Source organism: Lycium barbarum, chromosome 1, assembly GCF_019175385.1.
Source record: "Lycium barbarum isolate Lr01 chromosome 1, ASM1917538v2, whole genome shotgun sequence".
Lineage (NCBI taxonomy): Eukaryota > Viridiplantae > Streptophyta > Magnoliopsida > Solanales > Solanaceae > Lycium > Lycium barbarum.
This window is the reverse complement of record NC_083337.1, coordinates 161,289,626-161,307,305: the sequence shown is the minus strand read 5'-3', so window position 1 is coordinate 161,307,305 and position 17,680 is coordinate 161,289,626. Positions and strand designations below refer to the sequence as shown.

The following is a 17,680-nucleotide window of genomic DNA, read 5'->3' as shown; positions in this document are numbered from 1 at the left end:
AATATGTAGTAACCCTTCAGATGTCCCAAGAGCCCCAATACCAAAAGCAAAAAAAAAAAAAAAAAAAAAAAAAAGAAGGAAAAAATGAGGAATATGAAAAAGTTTTATTTTTATTTTTTAAATAATATGAAAAAGAAGTTAAAGAGGAGAATGATTAATATTTGAAGCAGGCAGCCATATTCCGTGGTACCCATTGAGTGACATTAAGAGCCCGTTTTGATTGATTTATAAATTACTTATAAGCTGTTTTTATTTTTTTTGAGTATTTGACTGGTCAGCTTAAAGTCATTTTGTGTTTAAAATAAGCTCAAAAAAATAATTGGGTCCATTTAACTTAGCTTATCTAAAGCAATTTATAAGCTGAAAACAACTTATAAGCCAAAAAAAAAATAAGTTAAGACTACCAACTTATTTTTTTTAACTTATAAACTGCAATTAGTATAACCATGAGCCCTTCCAAAGAGGCTCTAACACAAGGGACAATATTGTGTCGTTCAACGAGAGAGAGGAGTCGGATTTGTATTAGCTTTGCTCTCAGTCTCAGGTCCCAATAATAATAATAATTGGAATTTGTCCATTTTGGGTTCTCTTTGTATTTTGTACTAGCATTTACTTACACTTTTCTTTACGCCTAACAGGTTCGTTACCCTTTAACTGTAATAACACTAGTGGTAATAACTAATTTCCAGATCGAGTTCTCGTGATCTATTCAGATTATTGTTATCTACTACTACCTGCAATGCATCTGCTTTTGTCCTCTAGCAGATTTGACTTATATATTTATGAATGTGATTATTATTAGGATTTCGATTTAACTAAGGAGGAACAGACATGTCTGGAAGTATAGGTCGAACAATGGCCAGCGGAAAGATTTCTACTTTGGTGAGAATAAATTACGGTTTTTTAATGTTTCTCTTGGGTAGATTTTGTATAGTTAAATGGTGAATTTGGATTTACCATTTCAGAACAAGTTCTTGATGGGAAGCAGGGTATTTGCATCTAGAACTTACTCTTCCACAGCTAAAGAGGTCATTTTTTTTTTCTGTTTTAACTTTGTGTTATTTTATACATTTGATTAATGTTTAATGATGTTGATTATGGACTCATTTAATCTCTTTGCAGATGATGACAGTGCGTGACGCGCTAAATTCAGCTCTACATGAAGAAATGTCTGCTGATCCTAAGGTCTTTGTTATGGGGGAAGAGGTACAATTGAAGTTTTCTGTTTAAACATTCTAAAAATGCAAATTTTTATCTGTAAAACAGGCCCAAATAGAGTATAATTTATACTGAGGATTCATATAGTCAATCTAAATATTAAGGCGTGGTTGTCCTGTTGTTTTTGCAAAAATGGCCGATCCTAACTAGTTTGGGATTGAGGCGTAGTTATTGTCACTAAGCTGGTTGTTTTGTTGTTGTTGCAAATATCTATTGTTTTTCATTTAAATCTTGATCTGTGTTATTATACATTATTTATAAAGCACAAAAATCTTAATCTCTTTTATGTTTACTCAGGTTGGTGAGTACCAGGGAGCCTATAAGGTTAGAACTGTTTATTTTAACATATTTTTTTGAGTCTTGTATTATTATCCTGCATTCTTTGCGATGACACTCATTTTCTCAAGTGCCTGAGCTTTTTTTTTTTTTTTTTCCAGATTACAAAGGGGCTTCTGGATAAATATGGTCCAGATAGAGTTATCGATACACCAATTACGGAGGTTGCTCCTTGTGTTTCAATCATGAAACTACTGCTGGTTCTTTCTTTCTTGAACATACATGATAACGCACTGGAACCATTTTTAATTCTTTCCTAGGCTGGATTTGCTGGAATTGGAGTTGGTGCAGCATACTATGGTCTAAAGCCCGTAGTCGAATTCATGACATTCAACTTTTCCATGCAGGTTGAACTTCTGATCTCACGAAGAATTCTTGTTTATTTTTGTATTTATTGATCTATTTGTTCTTACCTTAAACATAAGTATGAGAAGATCATCTGCCAATGTCACTGAACAATTAGCATATGTATTTGTTTCTGAATGGGTTCACAATACCCATTAATATGATGTGAACTTTTGGGAGGTCGTGCTAAAAATGCCGATTAAGCAAAACAGGCAAACAATTTTGATTGTGTATGATTGTTTTGAGTTTAGTTCATAATTATCTCATGGTGTAACTTGTTTTTCTTTTCATCTGAAAATGACCTGATTGAATTTTAAATGCAAACACAATACTAAGGGGTGATGGGAACTTAGGTTGTTGTCTTCAACTTCCAACGTCAATTTTTTTTTTCTCTGAGCTAACTACATTATTGAATTCTAAATACTACTTCTCCTCTACTGTTTGCCAGTATTTTCTCGGGGGCTGGGGGTAGGGTGCAGCTACTACTTCAGTCAGTAGAAAGCAAGTAACAGACTGGAGATGACAATGAAACCCATGCTTAAATTCATGATATGCTCATAGAAATCATGATCTAAAAATAGCAACAGACTGTAGGACAAGTGCTTTGTTTCTGAAGTAGTGTCACACACCCCATGTAAACTAGGAAATTGATGGGGACCTTGTTTAAATTGAAAGCTGAGTGGCATCTCTTTTTTTATTGTGGGCCAAGGAGTTCTCTGTCTCTCATACCTTACCATTTATAAAAAAAAAAAAAAAAAGTAGTTTCTGTCTCTTTTGGAGTATTATGGTTTAATGCACCATAGCTAAAATCTAAGCAGTAAGGACTGTTAATGGCTATTGGGCATTGATGAACTATGCTGTGGCCAACTGTATACAGAGCTTGGCAGATAGGTACAAATTCTTCCTCCAACTGTTATCTCCCTGACCAAATTCGCATCTGCATCCTATTGTTTCCCTTTCTATGAACTTGTGTCTATAGGAGCTCTAGAATAAGATCATGATATAGCAAATGCGATAAGCACATAGGTGGTGGATTCTCATGAAATCACTACAGCGTTTTTTTATGTAGACCTTGTTATGTTGTTAATATTTCTTGAGGCTTAGGTTTATGCAATTTTAACCCTGGGCACATGCATAATGTATTATCTCTAACTTTTGCAGGCAATTGACCATATCATCAATTCTGCTGCAAAATCAAACTACATGTCTGCTGGTCAGATAAATGTGCCCATTGTTTTCAGGGGTCCTAATGGTGCTGCAGCTGGTGTCGGTGCCCAACACTCTCAGGTATGTTTATGAACTGAAAATGTGGTGTACTGCAATTTGTTAGTGCTGCTGTTGGGTTTCCTTGAAGTGTAGTGGAACTAAGCTCAGCAGTTTATATGATTTAACAGTTCTGTTTGATCATTTGTCGCTCTCTGAGCATGGTAGTAATGATGTGCTAACCCCACAAATTAATGGAATTGATTCTTAAGTGGAGCCGAATGGCAGAATTACAGGAAACTGTTACTCTAAATATTTTTGATATTTGGTTTTGAATGCATTGGTCTCTTTTTAAGCTGTTGTCTTTATTTAATAATCTTATATAAATGGCACGTGGTATGGGTACATTAGTAGACAGGAAGATGGTTTTTAACTACCACCTGGTGCATTGCTAGCTAACTTGGCTAAGGGATTGGTGAGGCACTAGATGTGAATAAGGATGTTTTCTATTCTGACCAGACCACTTTCCTACTGTTGGAGCAGGTCCAAGTACAATTTCAGGTCACTGTTCGAGTCTTATACAGTCACTCAACACACGAGTGCGACAGACCAGAATCGAGGAAGGATTCGCTCTGTTACCATGGTAACATGAGAAAAATCTGAAATCGCCATGAGAGAAGATAGCTAACAGAGCAATGAGACCAAGGGTTTCGTATTGAGAAATGCCAAAAGTTGGCACAGAAACTTCCTCCATGCCTATTTATATATACATGGAAAAATACATAAAAGAATAACTCTAATGGAAACTTATAAGCCTATCAGCTCTATGTACAACATGAAACATAAAATAAAATGATAATGGGCTGTGTGTCAAGTGACTGAATCAGGCTTGAACTTGGGCCTTCTCCAGTGCCTACTTTAACTTGAATTTAGTTGAAAATTAACATCTTGTGATGGGATGATGGAACTGTTATGTTCAGATAGATATTTGTATGGGATGATGGAACTGTTATGTTCAGATAGATATTTGTTTTTCTCTGGAGGTTCCCAAATTATTTTATTTTCTTAAAGCTATTGGTATCGGTAAAGCAGAAACGGTGAGTTTATTTTTAGAGACTGATATGTATGAGATGATAGTTTGGGGAACTTTTGATTGTAACTCCTTGGAAAGAAGAGGAAGCTATAACATAGATAGTGGATTTTGACTTTTGCTGGCTGGAAAACAGCTGAACAGAATAGTTAAAGTCGTAAGGAAAGAAGACATGGTTAGGTTAATTTACCAGACTAAAAGTAGGAGAGTATAGATGATTAATATAGGAAAGTAAGAGAATTACAATTAAGAGTGATACAGACAAATTTACCATTAGATTTGAGCTAAATTTGATAGTTTCTGGGTTTGCATTGGTATGTGCTATGGATGCCAGTGATTATGAATGTCTTTAGGTCATAGATATGATGGATGTTACATCGGCTTGACGTTCATATCTGCTGTGTATATACATTTCATGCGTGTCCTTCAACTGTGCATTTGAACCTACAAGATATTTTCTGTGCATTTGGACGTTCAATTTATGACTTCTGATTCAAGCCGTGGAGAGAGCTTATTTCAGAAATACAAGCTAAGGTTGTGTACAAAGACTGAATGTGGTTGGCCCTTCCCTGGACCCCGGGCATAGGGAGAGTTAAGTAGACCAAGCTGCCCTTACTGTACAATGTGTGAGAACCTCTGAATAACTTGTTTTATCAACAGGATTCTTTTTTTTTTCACTCAATACTTTAACCATTCTGGCATTTAAATCTAGAGCATCATTACAGCTTGATAATGCTCAAACCACTGCTCAGGAAGCAGTACTCATTGTTTGCTTTCAAAGAACCTTGTACCAGATATAACATGAGAAGTTTAGTACTCAATGGGTTTGTGAGCCATTTGAATAGACACAATCATAATAGCCCTTAAATGCACAATTATTATTTATCTCTAGAAAATGTTTCCTTAAAATAAAATTCACTGCAATCAGGAAATTATTTCCTGGATATAATTAAAATCTCAAAAATAGGCAAAGTCTGGATGTAGTGAGCATCAAGGTGGCTGGGAAAAAGTTTTTAAGATGAACAATGTGCTATTTAATCAATAATAAAAATGTTGCCATGAATAGTTTTCTTGGAAGAAATAATTGTTAGAAGGAATAACTAAGTTATTAAAAGATAACCTGGTGGTCAATGAAGTGGGACGAAAACCTATATTGCTCGGGCTCTTCAAAAATATCGTCGGGTGCGTGTCGGATACTCCAAAAGTAGTGCATTTTTGGAGAATCCGACATGGGCGTGGCAACAAATTTTGGAGAGTCCGAGCAACATAGACGAAAATTATTGGTGACTAGAATTCAAATTCCAGAAGAGGCAAAGCTGCCAGGTGATTTCTTCTCATCTGTCTAAACCTTAGTGGACAACATTACTCGATACCTATGCTGGAAGTAGCAGTATCGGGTGAAATATTTAGTGTGTGCAAGTCGGCACGAATACCACCGGTATCGGGGAAAAATTAACTATGTTAATTGTTATGTCTTTTAATGAAACTTATGACTTAGTTAATAAGAGAACTAAGTTATTCCTATTAATGAAATTTATTTGACATATCCCCCTCAAGCCTCCTCCTCCTCCCCCCCCCCCCCCCCCCCCCCACACACACACACACGCACCCAAAAAAAAAAAAGAAGAAGAAAAACTTATTTATTAGAAAAGGTTGTCAGAGTCTCGTCTTTTGGATTCCCGTGTTATATTTCTGACTGAAGATTGATTGACATAACTGTATACTTCGAAATCTGCTGCCCTAGGTGAGAATTGCAAGAATGATAACGATGTAAGGGGTTACTCAATGCATATTAAAGGTGAATTATTTTTTTCAAAAAGAAATAACAGTGTTGCGGTGTTGGATTGGCATAAGTCTACCTCCCAGTGTGCTGCCTTAGGTGAGATGGAAATATGGTTATGGCTGATGTAGGTCATACCAGGATTACTTTACAAACATCAGTTCTTAGAGCATGACATGCTGCATGCTGAACGGTCTAAATATTTTTAGTCATCTACAGATAGTTTGGTACTGTACCAGGTGATGAAAAGGCTCATTTGTAGGGTTGTGGCCCATCTAAGCGATTGAAACAGCAACATTGCTATTGAAAGGAGTCTTTAGAAAAGTTATAAAATGAGTAGAGGTCTGTGGATACAGCCGAGATCTTTTTTGTTTGACGAACTTTGGCTGAATAAATAATTCTAAGAGCCGTGAAATGAATAACTTGGAACATTTTTTCTTGGGAAATTATCAGGGCAATGTCAAAAAGAATATTAGGGCCATTTGTTGAAAGATTAGTAGAAACAGTATTTGCACAAGCGACTATGATAAACTTTTGCATTCAGTTGCATTGACTCCTGAGTCTTGGGTGGTTCTTAAGTCGTGCGCTCCTATTTCTCCCATTTTATGCAGTGTTAGAATGTAAAATGTACATGTTTTAAGTGTTTTATGGGTGGAAATATTGCTCGCCATCCTGATGAAGGAAACATAACATTGATGAGGCTAGGACTTCATCTTTGATAATTAAAGGGAACTTTTTTTCTTTCGTACTTTTGTGAGAGAGAATCAAATTGTGTTTGTCAAATGTATCTCCTGAACTTTTAATCTCTGTCCAATAGCATCCATTTGCATATCTTTTAATTTTATTGGGTTGTTTCAGTCAATTATTAGTTGCCATTGAAGTTATCTTCAAGCTCCAGCTCTCATGTGTGTGTGTGTGTGTCGCAAGCATTTTTGTATTGCATAACATTCTATGGTCCTTTCTTTAAATATTTTGCAGTGCTATGCGGCATGGTATGGTGCATGTCCAGGATTAAAGGTACTAGCTCCATACTCTTCGGAAGATGCTCGTGGCTTGCTCAAAGCTGCTATCAGGGATCCCGATCCTGTTGTGTTTCTGGAAAACGAATTGCTGTGAGTTAATTTACGGGTTTAGCTATTTAAAAATGTTTTCTTTATTCCTTATCAAAATGTATCCGCGACGTTTGGTTTTCGTGATGCAGATATGGTGAGTCTTTCCCTATTTCAGCTGAAGCTCTTGATTCTAGTTTCTCTCTTCCCATCGGAAAAGCTAAGGCAAGTTCATCCATGTGTATTACATTGTTTTTTCTGTATGATCTTATGGGCTATTGTTCCTTACTTTTCAAACATTGGCAGATAGAACGCGAAGGGAAGGATGTGACAATCACTGCCTTCTCTAAGATGGTTGGCTATGCCCTCCAGGTTTGTCTTTGTTTTCCTGAAGTGTTTGGACCATTTCCGAATGAATTTCAGAAATTATTATCTGATTTGTTTTAGCACATTAATTTAACTACCTTAAGAAAAATATCTGTCATTTTGCTTCTTTATGCAATATATTCCTAACCAAAAAATTCATGAACTTAACGACTATGCTTATCTGAATTATTATAATAGTTGCTCTTTGATAGAATAAAGTTATAACTCAAAGGTTTCAGCTGCCTTGAAAGTAAGGTTGGAATTACTTCACTCACCTTAAAGAGTTGTTTGGCAAGTGGCAACTGACATCTATAAAGCACATTAACAAAATTGTTTCCAACGAATGAAGCACATGACAGTAAATAGATATCTATACCTGATAGCAATGCTAGTTCTATCTCAATTTAAGCATTTTTTGCTTGATGAATTTGAAGACTATTATCACAAGGCATGAATCACGTGACAACGTTCAGCTTTGAAGTGTGATTCATCTATCTCCTTTCCATTTGGACCGAATTACTTCTGATCTCAGGAGTCTTAGATGGCTCAAATTTGACTGGTTTTTGAGCAACTATCTTCTTTTTTTTTTTTTTTGGTCTTGAATTGTGTTAAAACTTTTTCTTTTTTTGATGATGTTGAGCCTTGGATTGTGTTAAATTGTTAAGTGTTCATTCGCTCCATATTAAATAAGAAGTCCTCATTCGTAGTTGCTGAAGTTTTAGATCCTAGTACAAAAACCCTTAATATTTGAAGAATTGTCTCATACAAGTTACGATCCGCTAGTCTGCTAGAGAGCGAATTTCACAAGAGATAATATTGCTTGGATTTGATGTTAGATGCATAAAAAATATATAGTATGATGTTCTCTTTAGTTATACTTGTTCAATTCTATGCGTAATGACATCTAAACTTTTATAGGCTGCTGAAATTCTTGCTAAGGAAGGAATTAGTGCTGAGGTATGGCTCCTGAGTTCCTGTCCAGTTTTGCTTTTATACTGTAAGCACACAAAAAATCCTGTTTTTCACTTACTCATTTCTTTTTCTGTATCAGGTTATTAATCTGCGCTCAGTCCGACCACTCGATAGACCTGCCATTAATGCATCTGTGAGGAAAACCAGCAGACTTGTAACTGTTGAAGAAGGATTTCCACAACATGGAGTTGGCGCTGAGATCTGGTTTACTTTCTTCTAACAGTCTTAGACCATAACCCATTCACCCCAACCCACCAAAAAAAATGAGCTCCTTTGTTTTAAATTGAACTTACTGGATTACATTTTCCTAATTTTACTAGTGCATCTGTGGTTGAGGAGAGCTTCGAGTATCTTGATGCACCAGTTGAGAGGATAACAGGTGCTGATGTCCCTATGCCATATGCAGCAAACCTTGAAAGACTGGCTGTTCCACAGGTCTGTAGTCGAAGATTTTCTTTGGTTCTCAGCCATTGGATTTGTTATCTTTTATTTAATCATAAGCGGGTAGTTTCGATAGGTCTTTAATAGTTAATAAATTTTAGTTGATTGAACATTACATAGATCCTTCATCTTCCCTGCCTCGATGTACTTGTGTCGAACGGATGTAGCATATGCATATGGTTATTTCATGCGGATTCTTGAAAATACACTAAATTTAACAAAAGCTGGTCATATCAGTACTAGATAAACATACATGTGTCAGAGGCCTACCGTGAACAAGTCCATGTAACTTAGGTTATGGTTATTGCGATAAAAATGGTACATATGGAAATTAACTGCATGAGAAAAAGGGATGATCTAGATGTGGTTGAGCCAGTAAATCTCTGGCGTCTGTAGAATATATAATCTTGAAGGATTAGGGTCTGATGCACTCAGGAAAGAAGAACATATTAGGATCAATTGGCCAATGGAAAATCCAAGAATGACAACTCTTGCATGTCACAGAAGGACAATTGATAGGCAAGTATTCAGTGGTACAAACTCAAGGTAGACAGTCTCTGACTATTTTCTGAATAATGCATGTGCAAGTTCTATAAAAAGGTTGTCCAACAAAGTCATATGAGAGGAAATGTATAGGCCTAGCATATCCACGAGATAATGTTGTAGAAATGCAGATGATAAGATGAATATGAGGTTATACAAGATTGGACATGATAAAAAATGATCATATCCTACATAGGGTGCAAGTATGACACAGAGGATAAAATGAGGGAATGCCTGAGGATCTCTGCCCTTAGCTTAGCTAAAAGGATAAAGTGAAGCTCCATAACTCGAACGTTGGATTCGTCTATCTTATATATGTGTAATGGCCTCTCTGTTGATGTAAACTCAGAAATGTCTGTACATAATTACTCTTAATTCATGAAGTTTGTTAGCCACTTGATTATATTTAGAGATCACATGAACCTTGTAGAGGAGCTAATATTTTTGCTCAGCTGCTGTAATTATCAGCATTCTTTGGATGCAAATTAATGAAGCACATCTCACTTGATTAAACAAAAAAAGAGAACGCCTGAAATGGTTTGATCTTGTACTAGTTGAACCTCTAATATGCACCCGTCTGTAGGTGAGGTACTTCGATAATTGACAGTTATTGAAAGAAGACAAGGTAAACCTAAAATCATATTGAGGAAGTTATGTCAAAAGACGTACACTTTCTTAGAATCAATGTGGATGTTAAGAATATAATGGAAGCAAAAGATCCATATAGGCTGATAGGTGGAAATAAATTTACTTGTTTTTATTATGCTTAAACTGGGTCGGTGTTTGCTAGGAATTTTCCTAGTTTGGGTACAGACTTGTATGTTTAGGGATAATAGTTAGATTTAGAGAACCTCTAACTTGCTTTAGAAGACATTATTTAGTATTGGTATGACATTGATCCGGATATAGCTGAATGAATACAATGTCTTGTATACTTGATCTTAACTAAATGTGGAAAATGAGACATAGTTGATTAATTGATTGACTGACAGAATAGTGCAATGCGTCTACCATTATATCAGTCTAAGAAGAAAAAAATGGGAAAGTAGTTGGAACAAGTTACCTGAGTTCAGTATGAGTATCTGAAAGTCCATATATCATGTCCATGCAAATACAAATAATTTGCATGAAACCTGAAGGTATAAAGAGGTATTACCTGAATAAAACAATGGATAACCGAGTACCCTGGCCTCATGGAGAATATTTCTTCCCATATTTTATTGGTGGAATTGCATTTGAAACTAGATGTTCCACATTTTTCTTCATACGAACTCATTCATAATGTATTTGAATTTCCTGATGCAGGTAGAAGACGTTGTTCGTGCAGCCAAGAGGGTTTGTTACCGATCAAGTAACTAAATCAGTTCCAATGGCTGCAGCTGCTTAGGCTTGGTCCTACAAGGTCTTGCTTGTCCCTGAGCGTGTAACTTCTTTTTGTGGATATCCATTCTTTATCCACCTGTGAGTGGATGCTTATGCTTTTGCCATCTTCTGGAAAGTTTAGTTGACTGTAAAAACAGCTAAACTGGTAAACCAAATTAGCGAATGAAATCTGCTGCCAGTTTTTTCAGCACACGAGGAAATAGTTCTTGTAGAAAATAAAATTTACAGCTTGTTTGCCTTTTTTGGTGATACGTTCAGAAAAGCGTTTTTGTAAGAGAAGACATGCGTTCTGGGAAATATCAAATTTCAGTGCAACTGCTTGTTTCTTATTTGTCGAGTCGTCTCTCAACTGCTGTTGTTATTACCATAAATTGTTCAAGGGAACACCAACTTACGTGGATATGCAATATGGGTCTCTTTAAAGCTGTTCAGTACTTCTATTTTGAATTATAACATTTTCTAGTTTGGAATATCCAAAAATGTTCAACAATATTGCACTAATAATCATAGTATTTGAGTATTTTATACAATTGTTCACAATTGTCAAGAATTCAAATCCATTAAATTATTGTAGCTTTAAAATATGCTGTCAAATTTACTAGCAACTTTTAACTATGTAACTTTAGTATATCCTTCATCTACTAACTCAACACTGCAATTTCCAAACATGATTAGTTCTTCAAGAGTCCACTGAGATAACGTACTTGCTATTTTCACTGAGATTTTAGGCTTTCAAGTGATGTTCAATGTGCAAGTCCATAGTGGAAAATACGTCTTTTTGAGAAAGTAGTTAGGGCACATTCATAAAGTTCATGACTTGATTTTCTTCCCTTGAGAGGAAGCAAAGGAAGTTCCTAAATACAAGCAGCTAAAGGTGATTACAAATAGATGCATAAATTCAAACAAATGTAGAAACCTTAGTTACAATTCACAATATCCGTCATGTCAAATAAACAAGGCCACGAGCAAACTATGTACAAAAATCTAAAAAATTCACTGTTGGCAGATTGCGAGAAATAATTCGATAAACAAGCTCTTTCCATACTTAAATAGACAAATTAAAGTGAGGTAATCTGAAGCAACCACCAAGCTATGTCACGAAATAGGAAAACATTGCAGAAACAAACCCCAGAAGAAAGCAAAAGAAAAGTATGTCCTTGATACCAAAGAGACAAACAGTTACTCAAGGATTCAACCAGATTATTTGTTGCATAGGCTTAATACAACAAACTGGAGTAGAACTTTTTATTAACTTTTTTCAACCATAAAGAATATGATAAAACACTATCCATGCTTTAATTAAGTGAGAAAGCTACAACTCAATCCCAAACAAATAAGGATCAACCATATAAATCCCCACTGTCCATGATCTAGTTTAAGATCATCTCAATCCAATATTAGGAAAAAAGATTTGAGTTAGAAAGAACATATGTTACTCATAGTTGTATTAAAGTTTTCTTTGCCAATGGAAGTAAATGTTATTGAATGCCATCAACAAGACAATGGTTGTATTTAAACTTGAAGATGATAGGATTGAAATAGTAAAAAGAGAACTACAAGAAAGGACACAATGCAGTTCTAAGTTTCAGCCAATAACAGGTCATGTGCAAGAATCCATTTATATTAATATAGCAGAATAAATTTACAAAAGAAGACAGCAACATGCAAGCTTGGGTTAAATTCTTTGAATAACATCAGGATGTGACGAAATGTCAACAGCAAAGCATAAAGGACACAGGCAAGATTGCCAACCAACAGTATAACAGAGCGACTCTTTTCTGGGCATTCAGCTTTTGGTTGCAGGATATAATCTTCTATATCCAAAATATGAGTTGCAATTAAAGGGTTCTCTAGCTGGACAACAGCTTTTCGAGAGCCATGTTTTCATCCCAACCAGTTGCTTCCAAAGTACTCCTCACTTGAGCTTCAGGAAAGCCCATTTCCACAAGCTTTTGTATCTGTGGCATTCATTTGTACACATTCAGTAGCATATTTGGATGCTCTAGGTAGATTTTCAAAGGACCGCAGAAAATGCAAGATCTACCCAAGGCTTGATAGAAAAATTCCTGTCTAATGGAAGTAGCCAGCGAAACTAAAAAGAAAAAAAAGAAAGCAAAATCATGAAAAATTTGCACACCTTCTCCTCTGCAGCACATGTTTTTGCAAAAGTTTCAGTCCAGTAACGAGCTGTGCCAACAAAGGTCTGATGGTCTCTAAGATACTGCAACAACAGGAAATAGATTGACCAGCAGAAAAGGAAGTTGGTGTTGGGACATAAAGCAAAATACAAGAATCAAGAAGTGTGTGTGTGTTGGGGGGCGTGGAGGGGGGGGGGGGGGGGGGGGGGGTATTACTGAATGTATGAAGCACCTGTTGTGCAACAACTGCATCTTGTGGATCATCGGGCTCAGGAGCAGAAAGTAATGCTTGTATAGAAAGGAGAGCCGTCTTGAGAGTTAGCGCTGGGCTCCACTGGTCCTTCAGGATGTCTAGGCATATTGCTCCACTTTGACTACTTATGTTAGGATGCCTTCAAAGGGAATTCAATACATAAAATCACTTGAATCATAATTTCACTAGAGGGGAACAGGAGAAAAGACCTTTATCATACATTTAAGGGGAAAAGACCTTTATCATACATTTAAGGTCCTTCAGGATGTCTAGGCATATTGCTCCACTTTGACTACTTATGTTAGGATGCCTTCAAAGGGAATTCAATACATAAAATCACTTGAATCATAATTTCACTAGAGGGGAACAGGAGAAAAGACCTTTATCATACATTTAAGGGGAAAAGACCTTTATCATACATTTAAGGGGCTGCTTTGATACTTCAATTGGATACAGTGTGTTCAAGGCGTATGTAAGGGACAGTTGTTTGGTAGTGAATACCCAGCTATAAAAATATCACTCGTAAGGATGTCTGGCCTTGCACTTTTTCAGATGATATAATTGGTGTTCATGGAACTTTACTTCATCGTCCTTTTGGTGGTTAGTGTGTAGGTCTGTGGAGCAGATAGAGACTTATGTACAGTGATAGGGTATTTGTGACTATTAATGGATATGTATGGTAGTAATGCAGGTTGAATGATAGATGTGAGAAGGCTGCATGTTTAAGCTCCAGTAAATGACCAGGATAATCTCTGTGCTCCGCTAGCGTGTTTAATAAAAGGAAGCAGAATAGAGGAGTTTCTATGATATATTAGGTGGCCATTTGAGACTAGCTTTTAATTGCATATGAATGTAGAAAGTGTAAGGCACGTAAAAGACATAAGAGATGACGATAAGGACATGCTCCTTGAGAAATTATTTTAGGATAAATCAGTATAATTTCAGTAACAACACTGAACACGTCAAAACACCAAGGCAATGTCAAAAGTATGTGCAAGTGTCTCTCTTGGCTCTGAAGTCTTGTGACTAGATTCTAGTTCAAAAGTGAAAAGATGACATGCTTGGACCTATTTTATGAAATTGAGAACATGGTTAAGTAGTGTACTCAAGCCCTGCTAGAGGAAGCTAGCCTAAACCAAACATGTTGTCAACATAGCATATCCAAGTTAAGTGCTGATGTTAACAGGAAAACTTCAATTATAGGTATAGGACAAGTAATGTGAAGCACTTAGGCTTTCATAGAAAACCTCACTTTTACTAGACGGAATATTTTGGTTCTATAGTCCTTTCATCACTCCTCCCTGCCACCAACCACCAACCGCTTAATTTGTATGGATGATTCTCAAATATCAAGTAGTTTGAAACCCCTAATGTTTGACTACATTACATGAGCTCAATAAAGCAAAGTCTGAAGTAGAGAAATAATGAGTTCTCAATAGTCTATACAAGAAACAGTAGCAAATGAATATTAACAATTCAATAGGTAACCTGCAATTTGTTAGGTCCTTCCTATCACAACCGAAGTCAGCAGTTCAATGTATGAAATATTGTACAGGCATTACTTCTGGTACTACAAAGGAGAAGGAAGAATAGAAACAAATGACAGAGCATGTATATTTTCTCATACCAAACTTTTGTGGCGAATTTCATTTTTGGAGGCTCAAACGGGTAGCCATCTGCAAAGACAAAGCCTCTTGATTCAGGAGTTTTACATACAAACTGAGTTATTGTTAACAAACTGTAGTCAATGCCAATGATATCTTCTTTTTTAAAATAGTAATGGTGGTATTCATAAACAGCACAAAGGTAGTGCTGGAATTTTCTGTACAAGTGAGCAAAAAACTAATCATATCTACATCCTAGACTATGTTCCTTATCAAAATAAGATTGAGTTCCTCAACAGGTTGCAAAAGTCAGTTTTCTTTTCTGCAGACACAAGGAAACCATTTGTTGATACACATATTCTATATTATTTCACGGTAATCCAAATTCAAAACCCTTTCCATACTGTACCCTAAATACAAAGGCCTGACAACTAATCAACAAAGAAACTTTTTGTTTTTTATACGGCAAGTAAATTTTATTAAAGCACGTACCAGGTAACGCAAAATAGGAAAATACTGAATTACAAGTGTCCAAAATACATTACAAACATTCAACTCTTAAAACATCTACTGTCCTTTCCTTACACCAATAGAAAAACAGAAAGAAACAAAATCTATACGTGATTCCTACGTGTGCCACATTAGCTGAAAAAGATTAAACTATTACATAAGAAATCCTCAATCACACATAGACACACACCCAATTCTTGATACACGTTTTCTATATCACCTCGGTAATCCAAATTCAAAACCCTAGAACTCCCCAAAAAAACCATCTTCAAAATTCAGAAAATAAATAATGGTTCAACTCATCTTCATTCAGGTCGATATACTCCTTCCGTCTCATGTTAACTTTAGCTCTTTTCACGCCCATTAAGAAAAACAATTAATACAAGGTTTAACATGTATCCCTATTTAATAAAACTTGATTGATTTCATCTTCTTAAACACTTTGCCATTAAGGTTATATTTGAAAACAATTGCCAACTTTAATCTTGAATTCCTAAAGTGACAATTTTTTTGAGCTAAAGTAACTGAAAATTTGGGACAGAGGGAGTATTAACTATGACATTGAAACCCTTTCCATATTGTATCCAAAGCATAAGGACCTGACAACAAATTAAACAAAGTAACAAAATCTATCCGTAAACTTCCTTCATGTGTCATATTAACTTAAAAAGATTCAACTTGTACATAAGGGCCTGACAACAAAGTAAACAAAGAAATAAAATCTATCTGTAAATTTCCTTCATGTGCCACATTAGCTCAAAAAGATTCAATTTTTACACAAGAAAACCTCAATAACACACACCCATTTCTTGATAATCCAAATTCAAAACCCTAGAACAAACCCCCACACACCCCCAAAAAAAAAAACACACACACACACACACAAAACCTACCTTCAAATTCAAGAATCAAGAACCCCTTTTCTGTATGTCATTTATGTAGGTATAAAGATGAAAATTAGAGTAGAAAGGGTTACCAGTAAGAGTGATATCGATCTTGAAAGTACCACCTTCATAAGGAGTACCAATAGGACCAGGGATTGTACCAATCAAGTGAGTGAGACTGTCACCTTTAAGGCTTACATTTATACCAGAAACCTCTACATCTCTGTTGCATTCATGAAGTTCCTTTTGAACCCTAGCCAAGTCCACCATTTTTTTTTTTGTCTTCCAATTTAATTCCAAGGCAGAAGAAAGGTATATATGTTTGGCTCCTTTATGTTAAAGTCGCCTCGTTTCTCCCACTCCTTTTTGGAGTGTTCTTTTACCCTTTTTTTGTTGGAGTGTGAGAGAGAGAGAGAGGATGAGAAAGTACTAAGGAGGGTAATAGCATAAAGTGAATGAACATTAGCGCCCATGATAAATGGAAGTAATCGTACGATTCACGTTAGGTACCTATTAATTTTACCGTTAATTTTATACCATCCGGTGTAGTTTATACTATGTGATAGTGGACTAAATACTTTCTTTACTAGGCAATTATTATAGGAGTATTTTTTTCTTCTAGACTATTAAGTATTTTATTAAATATAAACAAACAACAAATTCGGTGTGATCCTACAAGTGAGGTTCGAGGAGGATAGAATGTACGCAGACCTTACCTTATCTTTGTGAGGTAGAGAAACTGTTTCGATAGACCCTCCGTTCAGAAGAAAGGTATCTGACGCATGATTGTTAGAAAATGGACAATAAAATAGCGAAATACAAACAAATGCAAAAACAAGCAGTAATGCATGTCGAAGAATAAGTGACAACACGATAACTGAGTATTACTACTAAAGTTAAAGGAAAAAAGAAGAATAAATATTGCACCCTAAATACCCCTAGCTACCTACTACCTTTCTACCTTAACCTCGACCTTCATACCTTCCTATTTAAGGTTATGTCCTCAGTCAGCTCAAGTTGTGCCATGTCCTCTCTAATCAGCTCCCCCAGTTCATCTTCGATCTACTTTTACCTCTCTAAACTCTTGCTACATCCAACCTCTCACGCCCTTCAACTTGCGCATCCTTACAACTTCTCTTCACATGTCTGAATCATCTTGTCTTCCACTGATGACACACCCACCTTGGCCCCTATAACTTCATTCGTGATCATATTTCTCTGGGTATTGGTATGTTTAGTCGGGCGACAACCGCTAAATCACCTATTCCGAATTATGGACACACAAGGCTAAAACATGTGTGTCGGGCGCACCGTTTTGGATTTGTACATCCACCATTTAATGTAGGAATGAAGGTGCTCTTGGCTCGACAACATTGGTAATGTAAATTTATTTCAATTTAAGCATATCGATTTATGCCTAGCTTATTCTTTTCTTTTCGTTTTTTTCTTTTTCTTTTCAAGTTTCCTTTTGAGTCCCAGTTTCAATACAACTCCCACGCTTTATTATCCCCATATCGCTCCCGAAAGGCACCACCTTTAAGCCTAAGCGACACATTCTTATCGAA

The 17,680-nt window shown here is 36.0% G+C and overlaps 2 protein-coding genes across 2 annotated transcripts; one reads left to right on the top strand and one right to left on the bottom strand.

Moving 5' to 3' along the window:
* Positions 1-485: 485 nt before the first annotated feature.
* Positions 486-11,055, top strand: LOC132602512 (pyruvate dehydrogenase E1 component subunit beta-1, mitochondrial-like). The gene is made up of 15 exons (XM_060315347.1): positions 486-638; positions 803-882; positions 966-1,028; positions 1,123-1,206; positions 1,516-1,542; positions 1,656-1,718; positions 1,815-1,901; positions 3,061-3,186; positions 6,951-7,084; positions 7,174-7,246; positions 7,328-7,393; positions 8,306-8,344; positions 8,439-8,563; positions 8,680-8,794; positions 10,649-11,055. Exons 2-15 carry the CDS (start codon positions 832-834, stop codon positions 10,700-10,702), a joined length of 1,107 nt encoding a protein of 368 aa, XP_060171330.1. The 5' UTR covers positions 486-638; positions 803-831; the 3' UTR covers positions 10,703-11,055.
* A 1,276-nt stretch (positions 11,056-12,331) lies between these two features.
* Positions 12,332-16,549, bottom strand: LOC132602500 (ubiquitin-conjugating enzyme E2 27). Its single transcript, XM_060315338.1, has 5 exons — positions 16,208-16,549; positions 14,745-14,793; positions 13,097-13,256; positions 12,864-12,947; positions 12,332-12,684 (listed from the first exon to the last, which is right to left on the bottom strand). The coding sequence occupies exons 1-5, from the start codon at positions 16,383-16,385 to the stop codon at positions 12,577-12,579; spliced, it is 579 nt and encodes a 192-aa protein (XP_060171321.1). The 5' UTR covers positions 16,386-16,549; the 3' UTR covers positions 12,332-12,576.
* Between the last annotated feature and the right edge of the window lie 1,131 nt (positions 16,550-17,680).